The 23,218-nt window shown below is 41.3% G+C and overlaps 1 protein-coding gene and 1 long non-coding RNA gene across 2 annotated transcripts in view; one reads left to right on the top strand and one right to left on the bottom strand.

The window, feature by feature from the left end:
- The window catches only part of LOC122560083 (uncharacterized), a 65,870-nt gene extending 51,034 nt beyond the window's left edge, over positions 1-14,836 (top strand). The window contains exon 3 of the long non-coding RNA XR_006314636.2: positions 13,873-14,836. This is a non-coding gene — a long non-coding RNA (uncharacterized LOC122560083). The remainder of the gene's footprint in view (positions 1-13,872) is intronic.
- hnf4a (hepatocyte nuclear factor 4, alpha) overlaps positions 1-22,983 on the bottom strand; it is a 175,968-nt gene extending 152,985 nt beyond the window's left edge. Inside the window, exon 1 of the mRNA XM_087994907.1 lies at positions 22,847-22,983. Within this exon, the coding sequence (XP_087851033.1) occupies positions 22,847-22,895 (49 nt within the window). The 5' untranslated portion in view covers positions 22,896-22,983. The remainder of the gene's footprint in view (positions 1-22,846) is intronic.
- Between the last annotated feature and the right edge of the window lie 235 nt (positions 22,984-23,218).

The following is a 23,218-nucleotide window of genomic DNA, read 5'->3' as shown; positions in this document are numbered from 1 at the left end:
ATATAACAGTCTTTTGTGAGGTGAATCAGGCAGTCTCGCACAAGGTCCTAATGAAGACAAATATGCTGTCACTGGCTCCTGATAGTCTTTGTAATTATGCTTAACTAGACAAATGATGTATTGTAATCACACAGTTAACTATCTCTTCTCTGTAAGATGGGTTCCTCTCCTTGTTAAGACTCCTTAACCACTGATAATTATAGATCAGCCCTTTGACTCACCATGTTAATACTGCACCGGTGAACTGGTTGATTAGAAAAATATTGAAGAAGGAGAATTAAGAGCTCTTGTGGCACAGGGGTAGTGTCCCTATTCTAGGCCTCAAGGTCTGGGTTCAATTCCCAGAAAAGAGGATTGATGGCAGTACTATATCTCCATCAGCCAGAGCCTAATATGACAATACTTATAAATCCTTTAAACTATGCCCTTATAAACTGTCTTTTCTGTTAAGGGAATATGCACTCTAAGAGTATTCCATCGACAATTTGAAAATTGAAATCACTGAGGTGGACATTTACATAGAGCAGAATTATACCATTCTCGAGATTTTCCATTCTCTGCTTCTGGTTAAAAAGTTAAGGGAGTTTGTCAAAGGAAAACTGATCTGTAGCTAGTTAACAGCTAATCAGAGGCTGGTTGCTTCCCAGCACTTTGAGACAGTGTTGAGTCCTGTTGGATCAGCATTTAAGTAGGTGTTAAAGAGTCTTAACCCAAAAGAGAAATGCTGGAAAATCTCAGCAGGTTTGGCAGCATTTGTAAGGAGAGAAAAGAGCTGACGTTTTGAGTCTAACTGATCCTTTAGGGAGTCTTGTTGGGTACTAAGCTAGAATGATCCAGAAAGGGTGGGGGGAGGGGGAAGTGGGATTATAGTTTGGAAGTGCAGTGGGTGGAGGGTACCTTTAAGACCTAACAACTTGGGGGGCTTTAGATGGCCCGTGAAGAAGGGATTTCTTGCCCTGCTACACCCTCATGCATGGAAATTTGCTGGGCAGACCATTTGGCATTAGTCTACCTTGATGCTAGGTAAATCACAGTGGTGGAGCAATGAAACCATGAGTTGGAAATTTACTGCCCACTCAAGGACCTTAATTGGCTCACTGGTGGGGTTACTTGGCCAACATTGTGCCCACTGGTAAGTGTGCTGCAGGGGGCAGGAATATGAGTAGATACTAGGAAGGCACCAATTGGAGTTAACATGTCCTCCCTCCCATTGGTGGGTGAGACCACATTAATTAGATTACTTACTTAGATTACTTACAGTGTGGAAACAGGCCCTTCAGCCCAACAAGTCCACACTGACCCGCCGAAGCACAACCCACCCAGACCCATTCCCCTACACCTAACACTACGGGCAATTTAGCATGGCCGATTCACCTAACCTGCACATTTTTGGACTGTGGGAGGAAACCGGAGCACCTGGAGGAAACCCATGCAGACACGGGGAGAATGTGCAAACTCCACACAGTCAGTCGCCTGAGGTGGGAATTGAACCTGGGTCTCTGGCGCTGTGAGGCAGCAGTGCCAACCACTGTGCCGCCCACGGCATGAAACATTAATGCTAGGAAATGCTAGAAAATGTTCAAAATCAATTTTTAATAACTTATCTTGGTCTCTGACATTTTGGTATGATTTCTTTCAACATGAGCACTTCTGAGTAGATGAAAAACAAATTAACAAATCTCCTGGAGCAGTGTTCACAGTCAGCCAGAAGACATGTAGCCTCCAATACTACAAGTGATTGAACTATGTAATGTACAATGCTTCTCTTAATGCCAGCCTTTCATCATTCCTTCATACACCGTTTAGAACCTTGAGTACCTTATCTTACATGCCATACACTCCAGAGCAGTAGCATTACTGTCTCAGTTGTCAACCTGAGCTGAGGTTGTATCTACAATTGCCTTTGTTACTCAAATCTAGATGAAGGTTCTCCTTAAACTTTCAGTAAGAGAAGACACTCGGTGTCAGTGAAACTCTTAGTAACTTAGGGATCTGGAAAGGGTGAGTACTAGATATATAGAGTATGAAATTTGAAAATATAGGTAGGATGAGGGAAATGAGCAGCCCATAAGACACCCAGGTTGAAAGGGCCCATGCATAGGCAGAACTGTTGCTATCATTCTGTCGCACAACTTATTGCCTGATGGGAAGATTATGTTTCCAAATTTAGTCCATTCACTCACCATTCATCAAAGAATCTGTGTTCAGCTGCAGGAAGGGTTCGCATTAGAGTCACCTACAGAACCAGGGATCAAAATGTGATTTTGAAGAACTTGTACAAGGTTTATTGAAGTACTCTGGAGAGTTCTTGAAGACGCAGTGAGTTTCTGGATTTAGGTAGAGTTCCTGTATCCAAACAGACGGCACAGAGCAGTACCTGCCCTCACAAAAGCTGCAACAGATGTGGGGACTGCCATGACAGTGCTCTTAGTCTCCAGCACAAGTAGGAGATGGAGCAGAGGCTGTGTAGAGGGTAAACTCTCCCCAGTGATCTCTACCATGTTTGAGCGGCAGTCCTCGATACTCTTTGACAGTAGCAGGAGTCTGTCTAAGACTAGTCAGTTAATGTACTTCATTGTACATGACCATCTGTATTCTCCCATATGCTGTCACATCATAATCCTTATTTGAGTTTTCTTTAATAAAATTTATCGGTCTCTAGTAAAATGGCACATGAGCCATCCTTTCCTCCTGGAGAGGCTACAGCTCTCATGCTTAATACAAAGCACATTCAAGCCAATATCTGAGCTGGTGGCTATCGTACCAATGCTGGGGGTTTTCACCAGTGCTGAGCTATTGCTTTCTTTTGTCACTCTGAGGCTGCTTTAGCTGGGCTGGTGACAATTCTTGGATATCTGAGAATAGAAAATCAGAAGAGGAATGCTGTTGGGAAGGAACAGGGTGGTGTCAGAAACAGGAGGATCATGTTCATGCTATCAGCAGTTTGCTCATAATGACAGTAGCAGGAAAGGGTGAGCTGAGAGTTGAGAAGGAGAATGAGGTAGGAACATGCTGTATCCACAATGACCAAGGATGATGGGCTCTGCCTCAGCTAACCTCAAGATGTGGAGAACCACCTCCTCTATAAAAATCATGAGGTGCAGGAGTCTGTGTCTCCTATTGGCTCTGCTCTGCTCCCTTCTATTATGTGCCATGCTGCCCTGCAAGAGAGAGAAATACTGTCAGTGATTCTGATGCAACATTTGGGTGATGTGCCTGTCATAACTGAATAACTGGAGGTTTGTGCAGGGAACAAGAGATGACTGAGACCAGCTGCTGTGGTAGTGCTTGGAGGTGAAATATCTGAATGTTAGGCTTGAGTATTGAGTGCCAGAAGCTGCCGCTGAATATATGATGCATAGAGTAATGTAATGAGCTGGCGGACAATAGTTGGGAAACATCACAAGAGGATGTATTCACTGATCTTGACTTGCTTTATGAGTTCATTAGACTTCTCTGGTCCTGTTATATCCTCAGGGATAGATGCCAGGAATTCATCTTCTTGGCCACTTGTTCTCAGTATGTTTCTGCGGGTGGTCCTTGAGGGTCTGATGTTCACTCGAGCTACCCTTAGCACTTTGCATCGAATCCTCGCCCAGACCCCCACCCTCTACAAACTGCAGCCTCTTTATTCATTCCCTGGATATGGATGTTGCATTCAAGAATAGAATTTGTTGCCCATCCCTGACTGTATCTGAGCAGAGTCGATTCCAGAGATATTTCAGAGGACAGTGAAGAGTCAACTATATTGCTGTGGATCTGGATCAGGACAGCATGGCAGATGTCCTTCCCTAAACGACGTTACCGATGGGTATTTACACCAAACAATGTTAGTTTCACTGTGACCAGAACAGAGAATTTAACTTGTGAGCTAGAGAATTAGTTGGGGCCTAGAAATTGACCGATGAATTTTCTCTGAGGAGAAAGTGAGGTCTGCAGATGCTGGAGATCAGAGCTGGAAATGTGTTGCTGGAAAAGCGCAGCAGGTCAGGCAGCATCCAGGGAACAGGAGAATCGACGTTTCGGGCATAAGCCCTTCTTCAGGAATGAGGAAAGTTTGTCCAGCAGGCTAAGATAAAAGGTAGGGAGGAGGGACTTGGGGGAGGGGCGTCGGAAATGTGATAGGTGGAAAGAGGTCAAGGTGAGGGTGATAGGTCAGACTGGGGTGGGGGCGGAGAGGTCGGGAAGAAGATTGCAGGTTAGGAAGGCGGTGCTGAATTTGATGGATTTGACTGAGACAGAGTGGGGGGAGGGGAAATGAGGAAACTGGTGAAATCCGAGTTCATCCCTTGTGGTTGGAGGGTTCCTAGCCGGAAGATGAGGCGTTCTTCCTCCAACCATCGTTTCGCTGTGGTCTGACGATGGAGGAGTCCAAAGACCTGCATATCCTTGGTGGAGTGGGAGGGGGAATTGAAATGTTGAGCTACAGGGTGGTTGGGTTGGTTGGTCCGGGTGTCCCAGAGGTGTTCTCTGAAACGCTCCGCAAGTAGCCGGCCTGTCTCCCCAATATAGAGGAGGCCACATCGGGTGCAGAGGATGCAATAGATGATATGTATGGAGGTGCAGGTGAATCTGTGGCGGATATGGAAGTTTCCTTTGGGGCCTTGGAGGGAGGTGAGGGGGGAGGTGTGGGCGCAAGTCTTGCACCTCCTGCGGTTGCAGGGGAAGGTGCCGGGAGTGGAGGTTGGGTTGGTGGGGGGTGTGGATCTGACGAGGGAGTCACGGAGGGAGTGGTCCTTTGGGGCCTTGGAGGGAGGTGAGGGGGGAGGTGTGGGCGCAAGTCTTGCACCTCCTGCGGTTGCAGGGGAAGGTGCCGGGAGTGGAGGTTGGGTTGGTGGGGGGTGTGGATCTGACGAGGGAGTCACGGAGGGAGTCTTTGGACTCCTCCATCGTCAGACCACAACAAAATGACGGTTGGAGGAAGAATGCCTCATCTTCCGGCAAGGAATCCTCCAACCACAAGGGATGAACTCGGATTTCACCAGTTTCCTCATTTCCCCTCCCCCCACCCTGTCTCAGTCAAATCCATCAAATTCAGCACCGCCTTCCTAACCTGCAATCTTCTTCCCGACCTCTCCGCCCCCACCCCAGTCTGACCTATCACCCTCACCTTGACCTCTTTCCACCTATCACATTTCCGACGCCCCTCCCCCAAGTCCCTCCTCCCTACCTTTTATCTTAGCCTGCTGGACAAACTTTCCTCATTCCTGAAGAAGGGCTTATGCCCGAAACGTCGATTCTCCTGTTCCCTGGATGCTGCCTGACCTGCTGCGCTTTTCCAGCAACACATTTCCAGCGATGAATTTTCTCCTCCTGTCCATCTCCACCGGTAAGGCTGCATGCCCTTCATGGTCCCATTTCTTTTCTGGAGCACTTCATTCTCATTGTGCACAGTTGCAGCAATAATATTCTGTCGAAGTCTGCTGTAATTCAGTTACGTTTTACAATCTAATATTGGTTCAATTTATCTGCTCCTTTAAAAATCCTGAATAAGTGAATAATATGCCCCCCTCTTCTCTTCACCAGAATGAACAATTCAAGACACTTCAACCTTCCTTCAGTTTCAGATCATTGAATATTTCCTGTTAATTTGGTTTTGTTTTATGAGTTACACCCCATTTCTTGGAAATTCTTCTATAACGCGATCGTTGTGTTCTTGTTCAACTCCGCATTCTAGAAAAATTTCACTTTTGAAACAGTGCTTAGAGTGTTGGCGATGTAATCACTTTACAGCCAATACATGGTTTAAAAGTTTGTGCTTTAGAAACAGTGTCCCCAAGTCGTCAATTGCATTGTAGCGAATTCATGTTAACAAAACACACGTTATAGCAGAACGACGTGCAATTCAAGACCTAGAAAGTAAACAGTAAAGAGGAAGACTTGCATTTTAATGACTGCCAAATATCTCAAACCAAGTTACAGCCAATAAAGTATTTTTAGAAGTGTAGTCACTGTTGTACTGTAAGAACCACATATTCAAGTTGCATCGAGCAAATTCTTACAAATAGCATCATGATAATGAACTGATGATCTGGGCTATTTTTGTTATATTGACTGAGGTGTAAATATTGTCCTGCACATTGGAGATGACTTACTGCTGCTCTTAAAAGTAATGCATGGAATCTTTTATAATCAGCCAGGCAGCCAGATGCAGCCTTGGTTTAGTCCCTCAGCCAAAAGATGGGATCTCCAACTGTACTAATATTTCCTCAGTACTTCATTGGATAGTGAAACTTGATAGGTTCTATAAATGAGATGAGATTTCAATCTGGAACTCTGTGATTCTGAGGCAAGAATGCTATTAGCAGAAAAACAATTGAAACAGAGTCGAAAAGCATGGTGCTGGAAAAGCACAGCAGGTCAGGCAGCATCTGGGGAGCAGGAAAATTGACATTTCGGGCATAAACCTTCTTCGGTGCTGCCTGACTTGCTGTGCTGTTCCAGTGCCACACTTTTCGACTCTGACTCTCCAGCACCTGCAGTCCTCACTTACTTCCTGAAAACAGTACCCCAAACCAAATGATATCTTGTCCACCTGCTAGGGTTTGTGCTCTATAATGCAATGACAAAATATATAGCTTGCCTTTCTTACTGGTTTAATTCACTCATTCACCAAACTCCTTTCCTGTGTTGAGCCCTAAGCCTCAGCTATTTAGTTTATAACATTCCAATTCATTATTCACTTCAGTGGAAATAAACAAAAATAGAAGAGATACAGAGCAAGTTATCAACCCATTTTGCATCATCACACAATCAAAATGACTTCCTTAGATTGTCAGAGGTAAACTTAAATTATTTTGACCAGATTCCACTCTGAGCAGTTAAGCAATGATAGCAATGGTTTATTTAACTTGCATTTGCTCATGGATCTGTGTATGGCAATTTATTGCCTGTAAAACACCTAAATCATGTAGCACCTACAATGGGAGATCTTGTATCTCAATGAATAAAGCAATTAACTATATATCTCATGAACTAATCAGATTGAAACACCATTAAAGAGCAGCACAGAGTCTGAACTAGGAAGTGTCAGTCTTTTTCTAGTACCTTGATAATTGTGTCAATTCTGTTTCCTGCTCTTACCTTGAATTGGAAAACTTTAGCAGCTTTGCTTCCAACTTCTACCTTTCCCTTACCTTCACATAGCTCATTTCTTTTCTTCCAATCACTTCCCTGACTTCTCTGTCTCCATTTCTGGAGATAGGTCAACAAATACTCTTTATAATCACACTCACACCCCTTGCTGTCTTGACTTTTCATCTTCTCAGTCTATTTCCTCTAAGGACTCCATTGCACTCCTCAATTTGTTCTTCTTTGAGGCATTTGTTCTCATGATGCAAGCATTCCCAATGGTATTTTGAATATGTCTTCTTTCCTCAATTGAAGATTCCACAAACTATGGTTGACTAGGTCTTCGATCATGTTTGTCTCATTTCTGGCACTTCTTCCACGCCTTTACTTTCCTTCAAGAACATAAGGTTCCCCATGTCATCATCTTCCACTCAACTGGCTTCTCTATTCAATGGACCAATCTCTGACATTTTTGCCAACATTGGCATGTGCCACAATTGAACTCATTTTCCCCTGTCTGCTTGTCACAGCATTCTGAGGGAACCATTTACTCTACAATATCATGGCATACTTCCCAATTTACTCCAGCATCCAGGCTCCTTCCCAAAGAACCCTTTCATATAAACATAGGAGATATAATATCTGCTCTTTTATCTCCACTCTCTTTGCCAGTCAAGGCCTTAAGCACTTCTTCTACATGAGGTATTAATCTATTTGTATTTTTTTCTGTTTAGTATACAGTACGTGCTATTATCTCTATTACGGAGATTAAAGTGGAAGAGCATATTATGGAATGTCACCATTCAGTCCACAAGCAAGACCTTGAGATCCCCTTTATCTGTGATTTGACTGCTCCACCTTATTCTCAGTTGACCTCTCCATTCTTGACCTCCTGTAGTGTTCCATTGAAGCTCATGGTCAAACATCAGAACTTTGTGGACTCAATGTTATGTTCAATAATTTTGGATCATAATCTGTACCTGCAGTTTGTTTCCCATCCTTTGTGTGTTTTGATCTGCTCTTTTTTTTGAGTTTGAATAGCAGCTGTTCACCATCCTGTAATTCACACCTCTGCTCGACAGATGTTTTGTTTCTTTGCTTATGTCATTACCACTCCTTTTGGCCCTGCACTATCAACTCTTTTGTTACTTAACCTCCCTTTTTTTGATCCTCTTCCACCCACCATGATTTAATCTGTTTGAAACATTTCTAACATTTCCCCATATTCTTGAAAGTTCACATAATTCCTGGAGAGTAAACCCTCTTCATCTCTCTATAGAGATGCTGCATGCCCTGCTGATTATGTCCAGTCATTTCCTGTTTTTATTTTATATTTATTTTAATTAGAACATTTAGTTAAATGTCAAAAGGAAGTAAAAGAGAGGGAAAGTAAAAAATCCACCAATTAAAATCTGAGCAAATGAGACTTCACACTTACAAGCTCATTTTCAATGCTAAAGAGGCTGCTTGGCTGTACTTAGTTCTGTCATGCCATGGAAAATTAATTGTCCTGGAGTGGACAAGATCTGTCTTTTTGTGACAAAGTGGGTCTAAGTAGAGAATTTGTCATGCCAAATGCAACATTTGAAAGTTGAGCAAGAGAGCTAGATGGTATTTATGCAAAACTAATGGAAGACTGCATCTTGGAAAGCAACATTTAATTTTACCACTTTTCTATGTAACAGCACCTACCAGACTTAAATTGTCATCTAATGTAGACATAAATAATGGAAAGTGTCATTCGCTTCACTCCATGTTTCTCAACTCAGTCCAGGTCCCTTTAATAGATTATGTGGAGAGCAAGGCAGAAATTGAGAGTATATGCACATTGACAATATATTAACACACACTTATATGTCTGTACATATGTATATATATGAAAATTATATTCAATTCAGTCAAGGGAAGGTAGATATCCAAAGTGTCAAATGAATAGAGTGTAGCTCCTAGTTATTTTCTAGTTCAGTCAATTGCAATTGGTTGCTTTACTGTTCTAATTCTGATTCTAAATAACAAAGCAAGTAAACTGTCATGTTGAAGTTGCACCTTAACACAACAAAACAAAAAACAATGTATTTTTAAAAAAATTATTATGATAGTTTGTTTTGTGTTAATTTTAGTACTTAATTATTGACATATTCAACTTATGGTTGTACATAGAAAGACAATGGTGGATTGAATAGAAGGATGCTGCTTTTTTTTTAAATAAAGGTAAACTTCCTGCATACTAAGGAAATTGAGAGACTGCAGTGTGCTCTGTTTCTCAGAGACATGGCTCACCTCATTGTGCCTTACAGCCTGTGGGTTCCTCATTTCACTGAGTGGACTACTCAGTGTCCTCAGGCAAGGCAAGGGGTGGTGGGTTCGGCCCCCCTATCAACACCTCCAGGTGCTCAGTCACTGCTCTCTTGACCTCGAATATATCTTACAGTGAAATGCTGGCCCTACTGCCTGCCACAGCAGTTTACTTCAGCTATCATGACAGTAGTCTACCGTACCTCCCTAAACAGAAGTGAACAGCACACTTGATGAAGTATATAATGCTGCAGTCTTGAGACAGAATACCCTGCAGCCTTGTTCATTGTAGCCTGTGAGTCCAACCTGGCCAACCTCAAGAATGGCTTACCAAAATGCTATCAACATGTCTCCTATTCCACCAGAGATCCAAATATCTTTGACTATTGCTATATCAAAGATGCCAACCGCTCCATCGCACCAACAGATCACAACACTTTGCTCCTCCTCCCAGTTCACAAGCTAAAATTGAAGCTTGAGAATCCAGTACAGAAAATAGTGCAGTGTTGGTCTGAGGCAACAGAAGGGCTTCTCCAGGACTGCTTAGTAGGTGTACTGGTCCATCAAGAACACAGCAGCCAACCTGTACGAGTGTGCCACTACCATCACAGACTTCAATAGTAGATGTGTAGAAGACTGCATACCAAAGAAGTTAATCTGAATGTTCCCCAACTGGAAACCATGGATGAACCTGAGAGATTCATTCCCTACTGAAGTCAAGGTCTGAGGCTTTCAAGTCAGACAACCCTGACCTATGCAGGAAATTTAGGTTGTCTTTGCCAGGTCATCAGAGATACCAAAAGGTAATACCAAAGCTTGAGACCCAGAATAACCACATGGACGCCCATCATTTGCAGCAATACTGACATGACATAACAGACCAAAGCTGAAGAGAATTGCAGGCAACAATACATCCTTACCTGATGAGTTCAATGCATTCTATGCTTGCTTTGAACAGAAGGTCAGTGGAATGATGTTACCTGTTCCAACAGCTTTAGGTGCATCTGTACCCACCATCACCACCACTGACATTAGATCAGCCTTCTTGAGAGTGAACCCAGTAAGGGCAACTGACTTGGATGGAGTGGCCAGTTGTGAACTCAAAGCCTGTACAGACCAGCTGGTGGGAGTATTCACTGACACCTTTAACCTCACCTTACTATGATCTGAAGTCACCACCTGATTCAAGAAGATCACTATCATCCCAGTGCCTAAAAAAAATCATGCAGTGTGCCTCAATAACTGCCGCCCGGCAGCTCTGACCTCCATAAGTATGAAGAGTTTCCAGAGGGTTAGTCATGGCTCACATTGACTCCAGCTTATCAACTTGCCTTGATCATTTGCAATTTGCATACTATGGCAAGGCCCATGGCAGATGCTATCTCTCTGGCCTCCCTGGAACATCTGGGTAAGAAGAATACCTACGTCAGGCTCCTACATATTGACTACAACTCTGCTTTCAACACTATAATTCCAAACAAACTCATCTTCAAACTCCAAGACCTAGAACTCAGCTTCCCCTTTTGTAGTTGAATTCTCAACTTCCTGACCCATAGATAACAACCAGTAAGAATAGATGGCCACACCTCTTCCACGATAATTCTCAACACAATACCCCACAAGGCTGCGTACTCAATCCCCAACTATATTCCTTATGCACTCATGACCGTGTGGCCACATTCCATCTAACTCCAGTTACAAGGTCACTGATGACACCATCATTGTAGATTGGATCTCAAACAACAACAAGACAGAATACAGGAAAGAGATTGAGTGCTTAGTGGCATAGTGTAAAGACAACAATCTCTCCATCAACATCGGCTGGTCATTGACCTCAGGAAGCGGAGTGGAAGGTACGCCTCTGTCTGTATCTGTGGTGCTGAGGTGGAGATAGTCGAGAGCATCAAATTCCTGGGAGTGATGATCATCAACAATCTGTCCTGGTCCACACAATTGATGTGACAGTCAAGAAAGCAGAACCCACCTCTACTTCCTCAGGAGGCTAAAGAAATTAGCATGTCCATAAAGACACCCACCAATTTTTATAGATGCACCAGAGAAAGCATCCTATCTGGATGCATCACAGTGTGGTGTGGCAACTCCTTTTCCCAAGACTGCGAGAAACTACAGAGAATAATGAACACAGCCCAGTCCATCATTGCAAAACAGCCTTCCGTCCATTGACTCCATCTATACTTCCTGCTTCCTTGGAAAAGCAAGCAACATAATCGAAGACCCCTCCCATCCCCAGTTATACTCTCTTCTACCCTCTTCCATCAGGCAGAAGATATAAGAGTTTGAATACACATACAAATGGATTCAAGACAGCTTCTTCCACACTGTTATCAGACTTTTGTTTGAATCTCTCAAATGTTAATGTTGATCTGTCTCTCTGCACCTTCCCTGCGGCTGTAACACTGCACTCTGTTCTGCTATCCTGATGCACTTTGCACAGTACAACCTGCCTGTACATCATGCAATACAACGTTTTTCACTGTATCTCAGTACATGCGAAAAAGAAATAAATCAAACTCAAACTCAAATTCCACTGCTGTCTGAAGATTCAATTTGATCATTATCAGTCTTACTGCTGTCACTCATACTGAGGGTGGTTCTTTCCATATGCTTATTTTTTTCAGTCTGTGCATAATGTGTAAATTATGTAGGTGTAAAAGATACTCAAATGAAATGTATGATACGTTTGCTGTAGTTAACCATTCCTTCAAAAATAAATAAATATAAAACATGTAGGACCTAACTGTGGTTTACATTCAATCAAACTGAAGTCAAGCTAGAGTCCATATTTTTACTTTCTAACTTTGCATTTTGCCAACCTGCCCTGCAGTATCTCTCGGGTTAAGTCGTTTTAAAAAATGGCTACAGGACCCTTTAAATGTAAGTACATTAAATATACCCTGCCCCTTATCCAGTCAAGTAAAACACGTTTTACAATCAATCTAAACAGCCTGTCTGTTCATCCCTGACCCAAGTCAGGCAGAACCTCATTCCAAATTAAATCTAAGCATTGACCTCACTGCAGTCAAGCAAAATCCCACAACTTTTTGCAGTAAATCAGAATAATTGGTAACTTTACCTCAGTCAGGAAATATGCATTGGTCTAAACTTTCACTGTGGGTTTAATACATTATGTACATTTATTTGTGCACTGACTTATTTTCCTGTCAGCAGGCACAAGCTGTGCCCAGTTTTACATCCTGAACTGTGTTCATAAGATTAAGCAGCATGAATTTGAATTCATTGGGTTTAACCTCTGTTTCTTTTTAATAGCTATTGAGTAAGAGAAGGCTCAGTTTAGAAATAACAAATTTGAGCAACATTTGTCAGGTTGTTTAATTGGAGAATAACAAACTCAAATGTTGAAGAAATAGTTTTATGAAGCAAGTAAAATTTGGACACAGTTTGTGAATAAATTTCACATTGATGACCACAGTAATGTCCAGACTACATATATTTACTAGTTTACATCCTACTGATTTTATAGTTTAAACTATCAAAAACAGTCAGGGAGTTACTACGTTCAATATTGCTGTAGTAAAAGGGCCAAAGGTAGCATTCACAGCATTGAAACAAAACCACTAAGTTAATAATAGTATTGTTTAACATTGATTGAGCCTTTCATTTTCTCAATCACTAAGTCCACTAAGTTAGTAACCCCAATGGTATCAGCATTTAAAATAAATAGAACATCCCACTAAAATAGACAAAAAAATTGAATACATGTTCAACTTAAAGATGCATTATCAATTTCATTTGAAAAGAAAATGAAATATCCACTTTAATTGCATGTAGTTATAAATTAGAACCACCTATAGATGAATTCTACCATGTGTTCGAAGTTACAAGGACTTACATTCTAAGGGAAACCAACCCTTTATGATTGAATTACTGGCCCCTTGTGATTGCTTCAATAAATCTTTAATGGAGTTTCTGAGGTCAGTGAGTTTCTGTGTAAATCTCCACTTACTTTTTACACCTCAATTGATTTTGCATAATAGTAATGCTGGATAATGGAATACTTTTTCACATGGCCATTCTAGCTCAGCATCCAGTGTCGCCAACACAGTGATAAAAATGCAGATTATACATTCTGGGATATATAAAGGACCTAGATAGTTTTGTGCTAAGGACTGGATTGAGTCTGTGCAAATTAATTTTGTATAAATTCTTTACAGCTGGAGAGGAAAGTGAACTGCTATACTCTCAATCCAGACTGGGAGTGAGCCTGGAATCTCAAAGTTGAATAACTGCTGCACATTGCCAACCCACCAAGATTGGGCTGAAGTCACCAGGACTTGAAATAAAACCTCTTAGAGCACTCTTGGAAACAATGATAATCTGGACATTGAATAAGAACACACAATATTAATTATTTTCTTGTAATACTTCCGTTTATTTGCTGTAAAAAAAATTAAAGATGGGAAAACAGCTGTTGACAAGCAGTCAAGAATCACTCAATTAAGTAATAATGCACCTTTTTGCTTTCAGGGTTGTGTTGAGAGCAGAATGTGGTGCCATAGGACTGGACGTCTTTGATCACAAATGGAAGGATTCTGGTTCAGAGTAAATGGAGCAGGAGATCATGTGATATACCTCCCCAAGAATATGATCAACTAGGATTGGAAATCCTATTCTACTCGCAGTTCCTCGACTTTACGTATCTGAGTCAAATGGACCCGAATTTCTTTCTGATGAATCATAAAGGGACTAGAAATAGAAGTGTCAATAGTAGTGGAAGGAAATTTGGCATTTTATATAACCAAAATAAAAGAGATCTTGTCTGGACTGAATCACCTCGTGTTAATCAGAAGATTTAATATTGTGATAATACTGAAACTGTATTTTGTATGAATAAATATGATTTTGTCCATACCAAGCCTCTCCTCCCACAAAAGACTGTTGTTAATTATACCATAATAGATTGCCTAATACTGAAACCTCCATCAGCGTACATTTATATCCAAAAGTAAAATTTTGTGTGTACAACTTTACTGCTTTTGCCTCTAGTTTTTGAAATGGGTTTAAGTAAGGCCACGTTCCCATTTCAACAACTGAAGTATGTTTATGGCCCTCTGCTAAACCGTTTTGATGTACATTTGTTTGCTTTTGTCTGTTGCTTCTGTTGACATTAGGCTACCATTAAGCACATATGGTTTGTATAGAATGGTTACATCCTCACTAAAACTTCACCTTTAAAGGATATTGCTGAGAAATCTACTGTGGCTGAGCCCAAGGGTGTACTTTGTGGCCAAGGATAAATCTTCATGTCAAGAAGCACTGGCTCCACAAGATATATTAATTGATGTCTTCCATTGTTCTGTTTGTTTCCCCCTGTACTGTGGTAGTTTTGTCAGTAGATTTTCTTTCCAGAATGGAAGAAAATGAGACCATATGGCTTTATTTGCTTTTCCAGTGCAATAAAGTAACTGATCAAATGGCTAACTGCAGTAAACAATATTGCTTCTGGTTCTGTTTTTCCATCTGCACCAAAATGAAGATCATTAAACCAGTTGCAATCTTCCTTGCCTATAATCAGTTGCCATCCTGCACATTTTCTGCTCTTTACAGCAGCTCAGGATTGTAATTAAGATGTGTTGCTTACTGTCCTACTCTAAATCAGCCTCTGTCAGTGTCTAGAGTCACTGAATAATACAGCACGGAAACAGACCCTTCAGTCCAACTCTCAAAAACGTGCAGATCCTCTCTTTCTTCCTTTAATCTTTAAGCTTTAAACTCTTGACTTTCTATATATATGTTAGATTATTTATACATTATTTCTTTTTTCTTTCGCCTTGGTGTTGTTCTGGCCTTGAATCTTCACTTTAGTGTCAAACTAAAACTCTCATTAGAGAAATTATTTTAACTAGCTGCATTGCCAGCATAGATTAAAGTTCCGTAATGTTTCTAACACTCAGGATTCTGGCTGGTATAACCATTGAACAACATTGCTACTTTCTGAGCAGGCCAGGCTTATCTCTAACTGATAGCAATGACATCCTCAAATTTCATTGGGTGGGAAGATCACAGGAAATGGTGTGTGAGGACCCATAATTGGGCAGCAACGCTAGGGCACAGATGCTGACATTTCTAAAAAAATACGTATACATTTCCACCCAATATTTGGCCAGATTGACTCGCCTGCTGATGGGCAGGAGTGGAAACTTGGTGCAGGAGTCCATAGTCTAGCCAGAGTGGGAGGCAAGAAGAAGCAGAAACGAAGGATCCAGAGTGATAAGAAACCGATGAGAATGATCAAGAGGGTAGGGAAAGTAAGGTGACATCCAGGAGAGGTGTAGCCTGGCACAAGGGAGATTTAGCTTCCTACCTATGGGTGACCTGCATACCTACTCAAAAGAACAAGTTAATATTGGGTCCATTAAGAAGGTAGTGAGATTGGAGTAGTTGCGTGACTTCAGTTATTTTAAACACCCTTTTGACAGCAGGAGGCAACTAACATTAGAGTGGTAAAGGTCATACTTAGATCCCTTCTGGATATAGGGGAAAAAAAGAGAAAAACAGGCCTGGCTATTTACACAGGAGAGTTGTTTAGGTGAACATGGGGGTGGGAAAAGTTTCTGATGGGAAATCCAAAAGGATGAGTTTTAACTCCACAGTATTTGTCTTTTCAGAATTTCTTCTCTGAACTTAACCTGAGTGTTAGGCTTGGCTTTCAGTAATTGTGTGGGGAAGATTTGGCAGCAAGCTGCAGGACCTACTAAAGCCAATCACGGATTGTGGGAAGGGTAAGACTGGAGGTTGCGATCCCAGAGTGAGTGGGTATCAGATCCTGAATCCCATAATGGGGTGGCCTAATCCCCAAACCGAACATAGCCAATTTCCTAATGATATCAGATCTATAACACCAGGGAGCTTTGAAAGAGAGGGTTCAGGTGCAGGGAACTTGGCATGTGCTGGAGAGTGCAGGCCTGAAGCAGTGTTGTGAAGACATGTGCCTTCAGAAGCTACCTTCACCCTTGTTCAGTTGTAAAATCTCCTGAAGTCAGGGAAACCTGGCCTGTAATGTAAAACCTACAAAGGAAGTTAAATTAATCTCATTAAAATACTTAAAACTCCAACCAGACTCTTGGAAGCATGATTATCTACAGCTATTTTTCTCACCTCTGTAAATCCTAATGTTGGATTGGCATCAAAGCACCAGGGACCTGGGTTCAATTCTAGCCTGGGTGACTGTCTGTGTGGAATTTGCACATTCCCCCTGCATCTGTGTGGGTTTCTGTTCAGTGCTCTGGTTTCCTCCCACAGTCCAAAGATGTGCAGGTTAGGTGTATTAGTCGTGCTAAAATTTCTGTCGTGTCCAGGGTTAGATAGGCTCGGGGGATCAGCCAAGGTAAATGCAGGGTTATGGGATAGGGTAGGGGACTTGATCTGGGTGGGATGCTCTTTGCAGGGTTGGTGCAAACTCGATGGGCTAAATGGGCCTCCTTCTACAATGTACAAATTCAATGATTCCATGAAGAGCTTTCTGTTGTCAAAACTTTCCCGAATGTGTTCTTTCCACATAACTTGCACTTACTTCTTTTAAACTGATACATCCCCATCAAAAGTTTGAAACAAGCACCATCTGCAATAATTCCTATGAAGAGTCATGTCTTGCACATTAGCGGCCTGCCTGAGTTTAGGAACTAAAGGGCATAGATTTTGAATTTAGTAGAGATCAAAAATTTGAAAGACGCCAACAAGAAATTAATATCTCCAATGTTTACTCCAATGCACAATGACAAAATCTACACCCTGTCTTAACCATTATGTGCAGATTGTAATGTCCTCCACGATTGTGGAAGGCATTTAATTGGGCAGGAGCACAGGTGGTGAGGAACTCGCCACTTTGCTGCCTCTTTCTCTGTAGGTTTTAGGTGGTACTGCCTTCCTGTCTCATCACCAATTTAAGGTCTTCAGTGGCCAATTAATGCCCAACTAAGGGTATTCACTCAGCAATATTTAGAGCAGCCATGTCAACATTGCTTGCTAGCTCCCAGAGAGTGTCCTTCATTTAAAGTATCCCCATGCCCATGCTGCTGGCAGTCTTCTTCCCCTAATCCACATCCTGAAATTCCTCTTCCACCATTACTTGCCAGTAGCCTGGGTCTCTCGGTCATCCTTGGTCATGGCTGGTGGTTTGCCAACATCAGTCACTGTCTTCCTGGACAGCCTGCCAAGTCAATGCCTAATTTTCACTTAATATCCTCCTATAAAGAGGCAACATGAGGCTTCAACCGCTCTGAAGTCGATATACAAATCTGTCCTATATATGGGAGATCGCACACAGGAACTAAAAGTCTGTTGACTATGTGCACTGAATCTTCCAAATGCAACAGTATCCAAGATTTATAGCATTGTTATAACCTTGTTTTGTCAACTGTTGGTCCTTTCTCTACAGTTGTTACTATTCTGTATTACTGATAAGGAGGATGCATTGCAGGTTTGTTAAGTCTGTTGATTATTCAGCCCCTATTTAAGTTAAACCTAAGAGTTGTTGCTTGGCCAGCTGGATGGAAATTGAATTCTGTTGTTAAACCTAATGGATCATGTTCCAAAATGAATATTTAATCCAGCCAAAAGCAGTTTATATGCCAGTAGTTAATTAGTGCATTACTAAAATTTGATGTTCTGAAGCTCAGAATCCTAAATACACTTTACAATCCACTTATGAAAGTAATGCTGCTCCTACCATTTCAAATAGACTTCCTTTCTAATTTATGAATCTGTGACATAGCTTTCATTTAGTTGTTAAGCTCATGACATCTTCCCTATAAAACTGTTCAATAAAGATTTGTCGTGAGTTGAAAATGAATACACAAAGTACAGCTGAGATTTAAGGGACAACTTCAATTTAGCAATAAAAGGACCTGTAAAATATATTTTTACAAGGTTTGAAAGCTTTGATCATTTATATTTTCATGAAGCTTCAGTAATTGTGTGCTGAACATTTACCATTGATATAACTATTGTTAGTTGGGTCACAGCAGGGCAATGGTGGGATATGGGTTTGGTCCCAATACTGATGTGGAGGACAGTTGCATTGTTGAGGTGACAGGGTACTGAACAGTTTTGCTTTATGTTGTTAAGTTTTAACCCCAGTGTGTAACAGATTTCTTGCCCAGGAGTCAGTACTAATGGCAAGCTTGGCTTTTAATAAGGCTGGGAAAACTCTGATGAGAACCGCATGTCTGATCTTGGGATCTATGTACTTGATGGTGAATGCTTGAAGTTCTGGCTCCTCCTAGCCAACAGCAGTGCTGCTATAGTTATTTTCCTTCCAACTCTGTCCTTGCTTCCCATTCAGCTGTTTTCCCACACTCAAAGCCAAGGTTGGCCATTGTTAGATTGAAGGCTGTGAACCTCATTGAAATATTTACATTGCCTCCATCTCCTGAGTTTGAGCTAGATTTAGGATCTATAAAATTCTATGATTTGAATTTCCAACTTCTATAAGTGAGGCCAAAAGAGTAAACATCTTGAGGGACTCAAGACTTGGTTGCATTTCCCAGTGACCAACTGAGAAAGACCAACTGAGACCAAGTGACAAAGGCCTGGTGAAAACTAAAATGTGGCTTTAAAGGATTGGATGTGGATTCCTATTGAGAAAGTACTTACAGGATTTTTGGCTGATGAAGGAAACTGCTAGATGCTGGTTAGAACAATGACCTCCAGCCCAAAATATTGATATATATCTTCCAGAAGATTGTTTGCAATCTCATGGAGAAATCCTCCACTGTGCACATGCTTTTAGCATTCCATGGCAAACTGAAATCCTTCATTGTGCCACACTAAATATATCCATCTATTATGCTCAATTCCTCATGGTCTCACCATAGAATCCCCACAGTGCGAAAACAGGCCTTTTGGCCCAACAAGTCCACACCAACCCCCCGAAGAGTAACTTACCTAGACCCATTCCCCGAACCTATTACTGTACATTTACCCCTAATTAATGCACCCAAACTACACATGCCTGAACACTATAGCATAGTCAATTCAGCTAACCTGCACATCTTTGGTTTGTGGGAGGAAACTAGAGCACCCAGAGGGAATCCACGCAGACACGGGGAGAACATACAAACACCACACAGACAGTCGCCTGAGGCTGGAATCAAACCTGGGTCCCTGGTGCTGTGAGGCAACAGTGCTAACCACTGAGCCACCATGCCATCCAGTCTTTGAGTCTTTCTGCAAACAAAACCCTCAGTTTCGTATGATATGAAGTGGATTGAGCCCACACGACCAGCAGCCTGGGCTCTTTCATGTTCCAGTTGTAACATATAAGTCTAATGAGTATTACATTCAATTGAAAAGAAAGAAGGACTTGCATTTGTAAAGCCGATGAGCTTTGAAGGACAATAGCTATTATAATATAAGAAAGGGTAAAATAAAGTCACCATAGTCTTATCAGATCATACAGCTACGGTCTTATTAGAAAGAGATGACTGGTGGTGGATAAACCTGGAGGTTACCAAGCCTTGGTGATGGGAGAGGTTAAGAAGCAGAATTTTTCATGGCAAGCTCAGACATTGCAGGGATTGAACCCATGTTGTTCGTACTACTCTGCATTGCAAACTAACTATCCAGACAAATGAACTAACCAACCCTCAGGGACACAGCACACTAATTTACACTGATATAAGGATACCATGGAGAATGCGTCCTCCCACCACCACCCCCAACCCCAATCCACTTCTTTGAAATAGGGCCCAGTATCTTCTCCTCCTCCTGGAGAGGGTAGATGGCACCTCTCATAGGACAGTATTTTGTCTGTACTCTATGTGAGCGTCAGCCTGGATTTTGCGTTCAATTTTCTGGAATTGACTTGAATGAACAACCTTCTGATTTAGAGGCGAGTGCTATCAATGAAATTGGGGCTGACATACACAAACCAAAATTTCTCAGTAATACACCAAGCTTATTTTTCAATAAATTTGCAGTACCAGCAAACATCATCACAAATAGTACTCCTGACTTAATATCATTAGCCTATTAATGTTGTCAATTATCAATGGCACAATATATGCTGAGTGGCCTCGCTACTGACTGTTACAACAATGCAAATAAAGCAAATATAGTACCAATAACAAATGAACACAGTGTGTGTTAAACACACGTACGGTCTTCACTTGAAGTGCACCTGTTTTGGGTGGGTGAGCAGCTTGAATTAGAAACCCACCTGTTGCCTAGAGATAATGTCTGGGGTATTTGATGGGTTTCATTTAATTCACACTGTCTAATTTCCTGTTGGTTCTGGGTGAAATGTTGGCAACAGCAGAAAATTGTGGGGTCTATAGGCCACCTGCCAAGATAAGGTGAATGGCCTCACTGACTGTTGTGATCATCCTGGAGGAGTCACACAATCACAAAGTGAACTGAATACGGCATGAGGCGATGAGGTTGGATGTATGATTGTGAGCTTAGGCAAGGGAATTATCCCCTACTATGCCCACAAGAAACATGAAAAATAAATATAAAAATTTACTATTTTGTGCTTGTTCAGGCTACTGGATACAAGTGAAATCAACAGAATCTGCCATAAAATGGTACCTTCTTCCTATGGTTAGATGAACCTACTGCCTGGACAGTTGAGCAGGTTAATATTTCAGTTGGACAGTTCCTTGCGGCTCCTGGGTGAAGAAATAACTTGAATAGATTCTTGGTAATGTCGATGAGCAAAGAGATCTCTGTGTCCAGGTACATAGATCCTTGAAAGTTGCCACCCAGGTTGACAAGCTTGATAGGGTTGTTAAGAAGGCATAAAGTGTGTTAGCTTTTATTGGTAGAGGGATTGAGTTTCAGAACCATGAGGTCATGCTGCAGCTGGACAAAACTCTGGTGTAACTACACTTGAAGTATTGTGTACAGTTCTTGTCACTGCATTACAGGAAGGATGTGGAAGCTTAGGAAAGGGTTCGGAGGAGATTAACTAGGATGTTGCCTGGTTTGGAGGGAAGGTCTTATGAGGAAAGGTTGAGGGACTTGAGGCTGTTTTCATTAGAGAGAAGAAGATTGAGAGGTGACTTAATTGAGACATATAAGATAATCAGGGTTAGATGAGTTGGACAGTGAGAGGCTTTTCCTTGGATGGCAATGGCAATAGCTAGCATGAAGGGATGTAGCTTTAAATTGAGGGGTGATAGATATAGGACAGATATCAGAGGTAGTTTCTTTACTCACAGAGTAGTAGGTGTGTGGAATGCATTGCCTGTAACAGTAGTAGACCTGCCAAATTTAAGGGCACTTAAATGGTTATTGGATAGGCATATGGATGAGAATGGAATCACATAGGTTAGATGAGCTTCAAATTGATTTCACAGGTCGGCGCGACATCAAGGGCTGAAGGGCCTGTACTGCGCTGTAATGTTCTATGTTCTATGTTCTATGAATGCTTCTAATTGCCTAAACAGCCTGGTTTTTTTTGCCTGGCTGATGGGATTAAGCGCTTCCCCAAACTATCATTGAATGATTACAGTACTGAAGGAGGTCATTTTTCTCATCATCATTGCGCTGCTTCCCTGGAAAAACACCTCAGCTAGTCCAATCACCCACCTTTTCCAGATAGTTCTGCAAATCGTGTCTCATAAAGTGCAACATTGTATTTTAAATAATAAACAATAATATCAGGAAACATGCAAAGCACTTAATCAATTGAGGGGTTCACATAACCACCAATACTGATTCAAATGTGATTTTGTATCTATGCATTGAAAACACCTTGTAAAAATACTGCAAGTAACCATTATCTTTTCTTCACAACTTAGATGCTGCTGCTGCTGTTGGCAGATGGCATTGTATTATTATGCGATACTGTACATAACTTCCATGTTTTCAATTCTAGTTTAATGAAGTTTCTATATGTTAAAATGCATTTCAACAAAACATTGTTTGATTTCAAAGTAACTTAACACTTTGGAAGAAATATTTTTACAATGATTAGTTAGTTGCTGCATTTACAAAGACATGTCAATGAGACTTAATGTTGTACCACAAACTCGCATAATTTTGTACTATGCCAATATACCCATTCATCAGTCATTCTTTTAAACTCAAGTATAGTTCAAGTGTAAAAGTATTGTTCAATGGATGATACAAAGTATTGAAATAACTGCGAAAATGTTAATCTTACCTGACAGAAATAGGTATGAGAAGATTGCGTTTTACTTTGCAAAGTCACAGTAATGCACATATAATAAAACTGTGACCGAAATGAACACAAAGACTCCTGTTGCCATGGAAGACTTTGCCACATTAAATTTACAACAGGGCTAAAAGACCAGCTGATCAAATGGCTCTTAACTATAAGTGACTATGTAACAGCTTCGATCACAGAAATCAATATTAGATAGTCCATGCTGGGGAAGGGAAAAAAACAAAGACATGTTCCAGAGCTTACTGAAGACTTTTCATCCATGTTCTTCATTCACATCTAGCCAGAAATAAAAGATAAAATTAAACTCACCGTATGGAATCTCCATATTTGCATTAGTGTGTGTGCTTACGTTAACCATCCTTCTCTTTGCTGGACTCTGAGTTTTAAAACTGTGGCCACAAGAAGTTTTGAGGAGTAAAAGGAAAGTTAACAAAGACTATTTCACGTGATTTTCGGTGTTACGAGTGATTGTGTGTGTATTATGTTATCATATTGATTCTTCTAATCAAGCCTAATGTGGGTGGGGATGTTAAACAGTAACCAGGCTGTTTTGGAAGAGAATCTATAAGGGAGCAGTTACTATGGCAATCATGAGGTAAGACAAACTAAAACAAAGCTGTATTAAAGCTTTTATTGTAGTGGCTTTTAAATTTCATCCTGGCATTTATTTTTTAGATATTT

This window comes from Chiloscyllium plagiosum, unplaced genomic scaffold, assembly GCF_037043375.1.
Source record: "Chiloscyllium plagiosum isolate Xiang-an unplaced genomic scaffold, Cpla_swu_hap1 HiC_scaffold_15, whole genome shotgun sequence".
In the NCBI taxonomy this organism is placed as follows: Eukaryota; Metazoa; Chordata; class Chondrichthyes; order Orectolobiformes; family Hemiscylliidae; genus Chiloscyllium; species Chiloscyllium plagiosum.
This window is presented reverse-complemented; position numbering and strand designations above follow the sequence as displayed.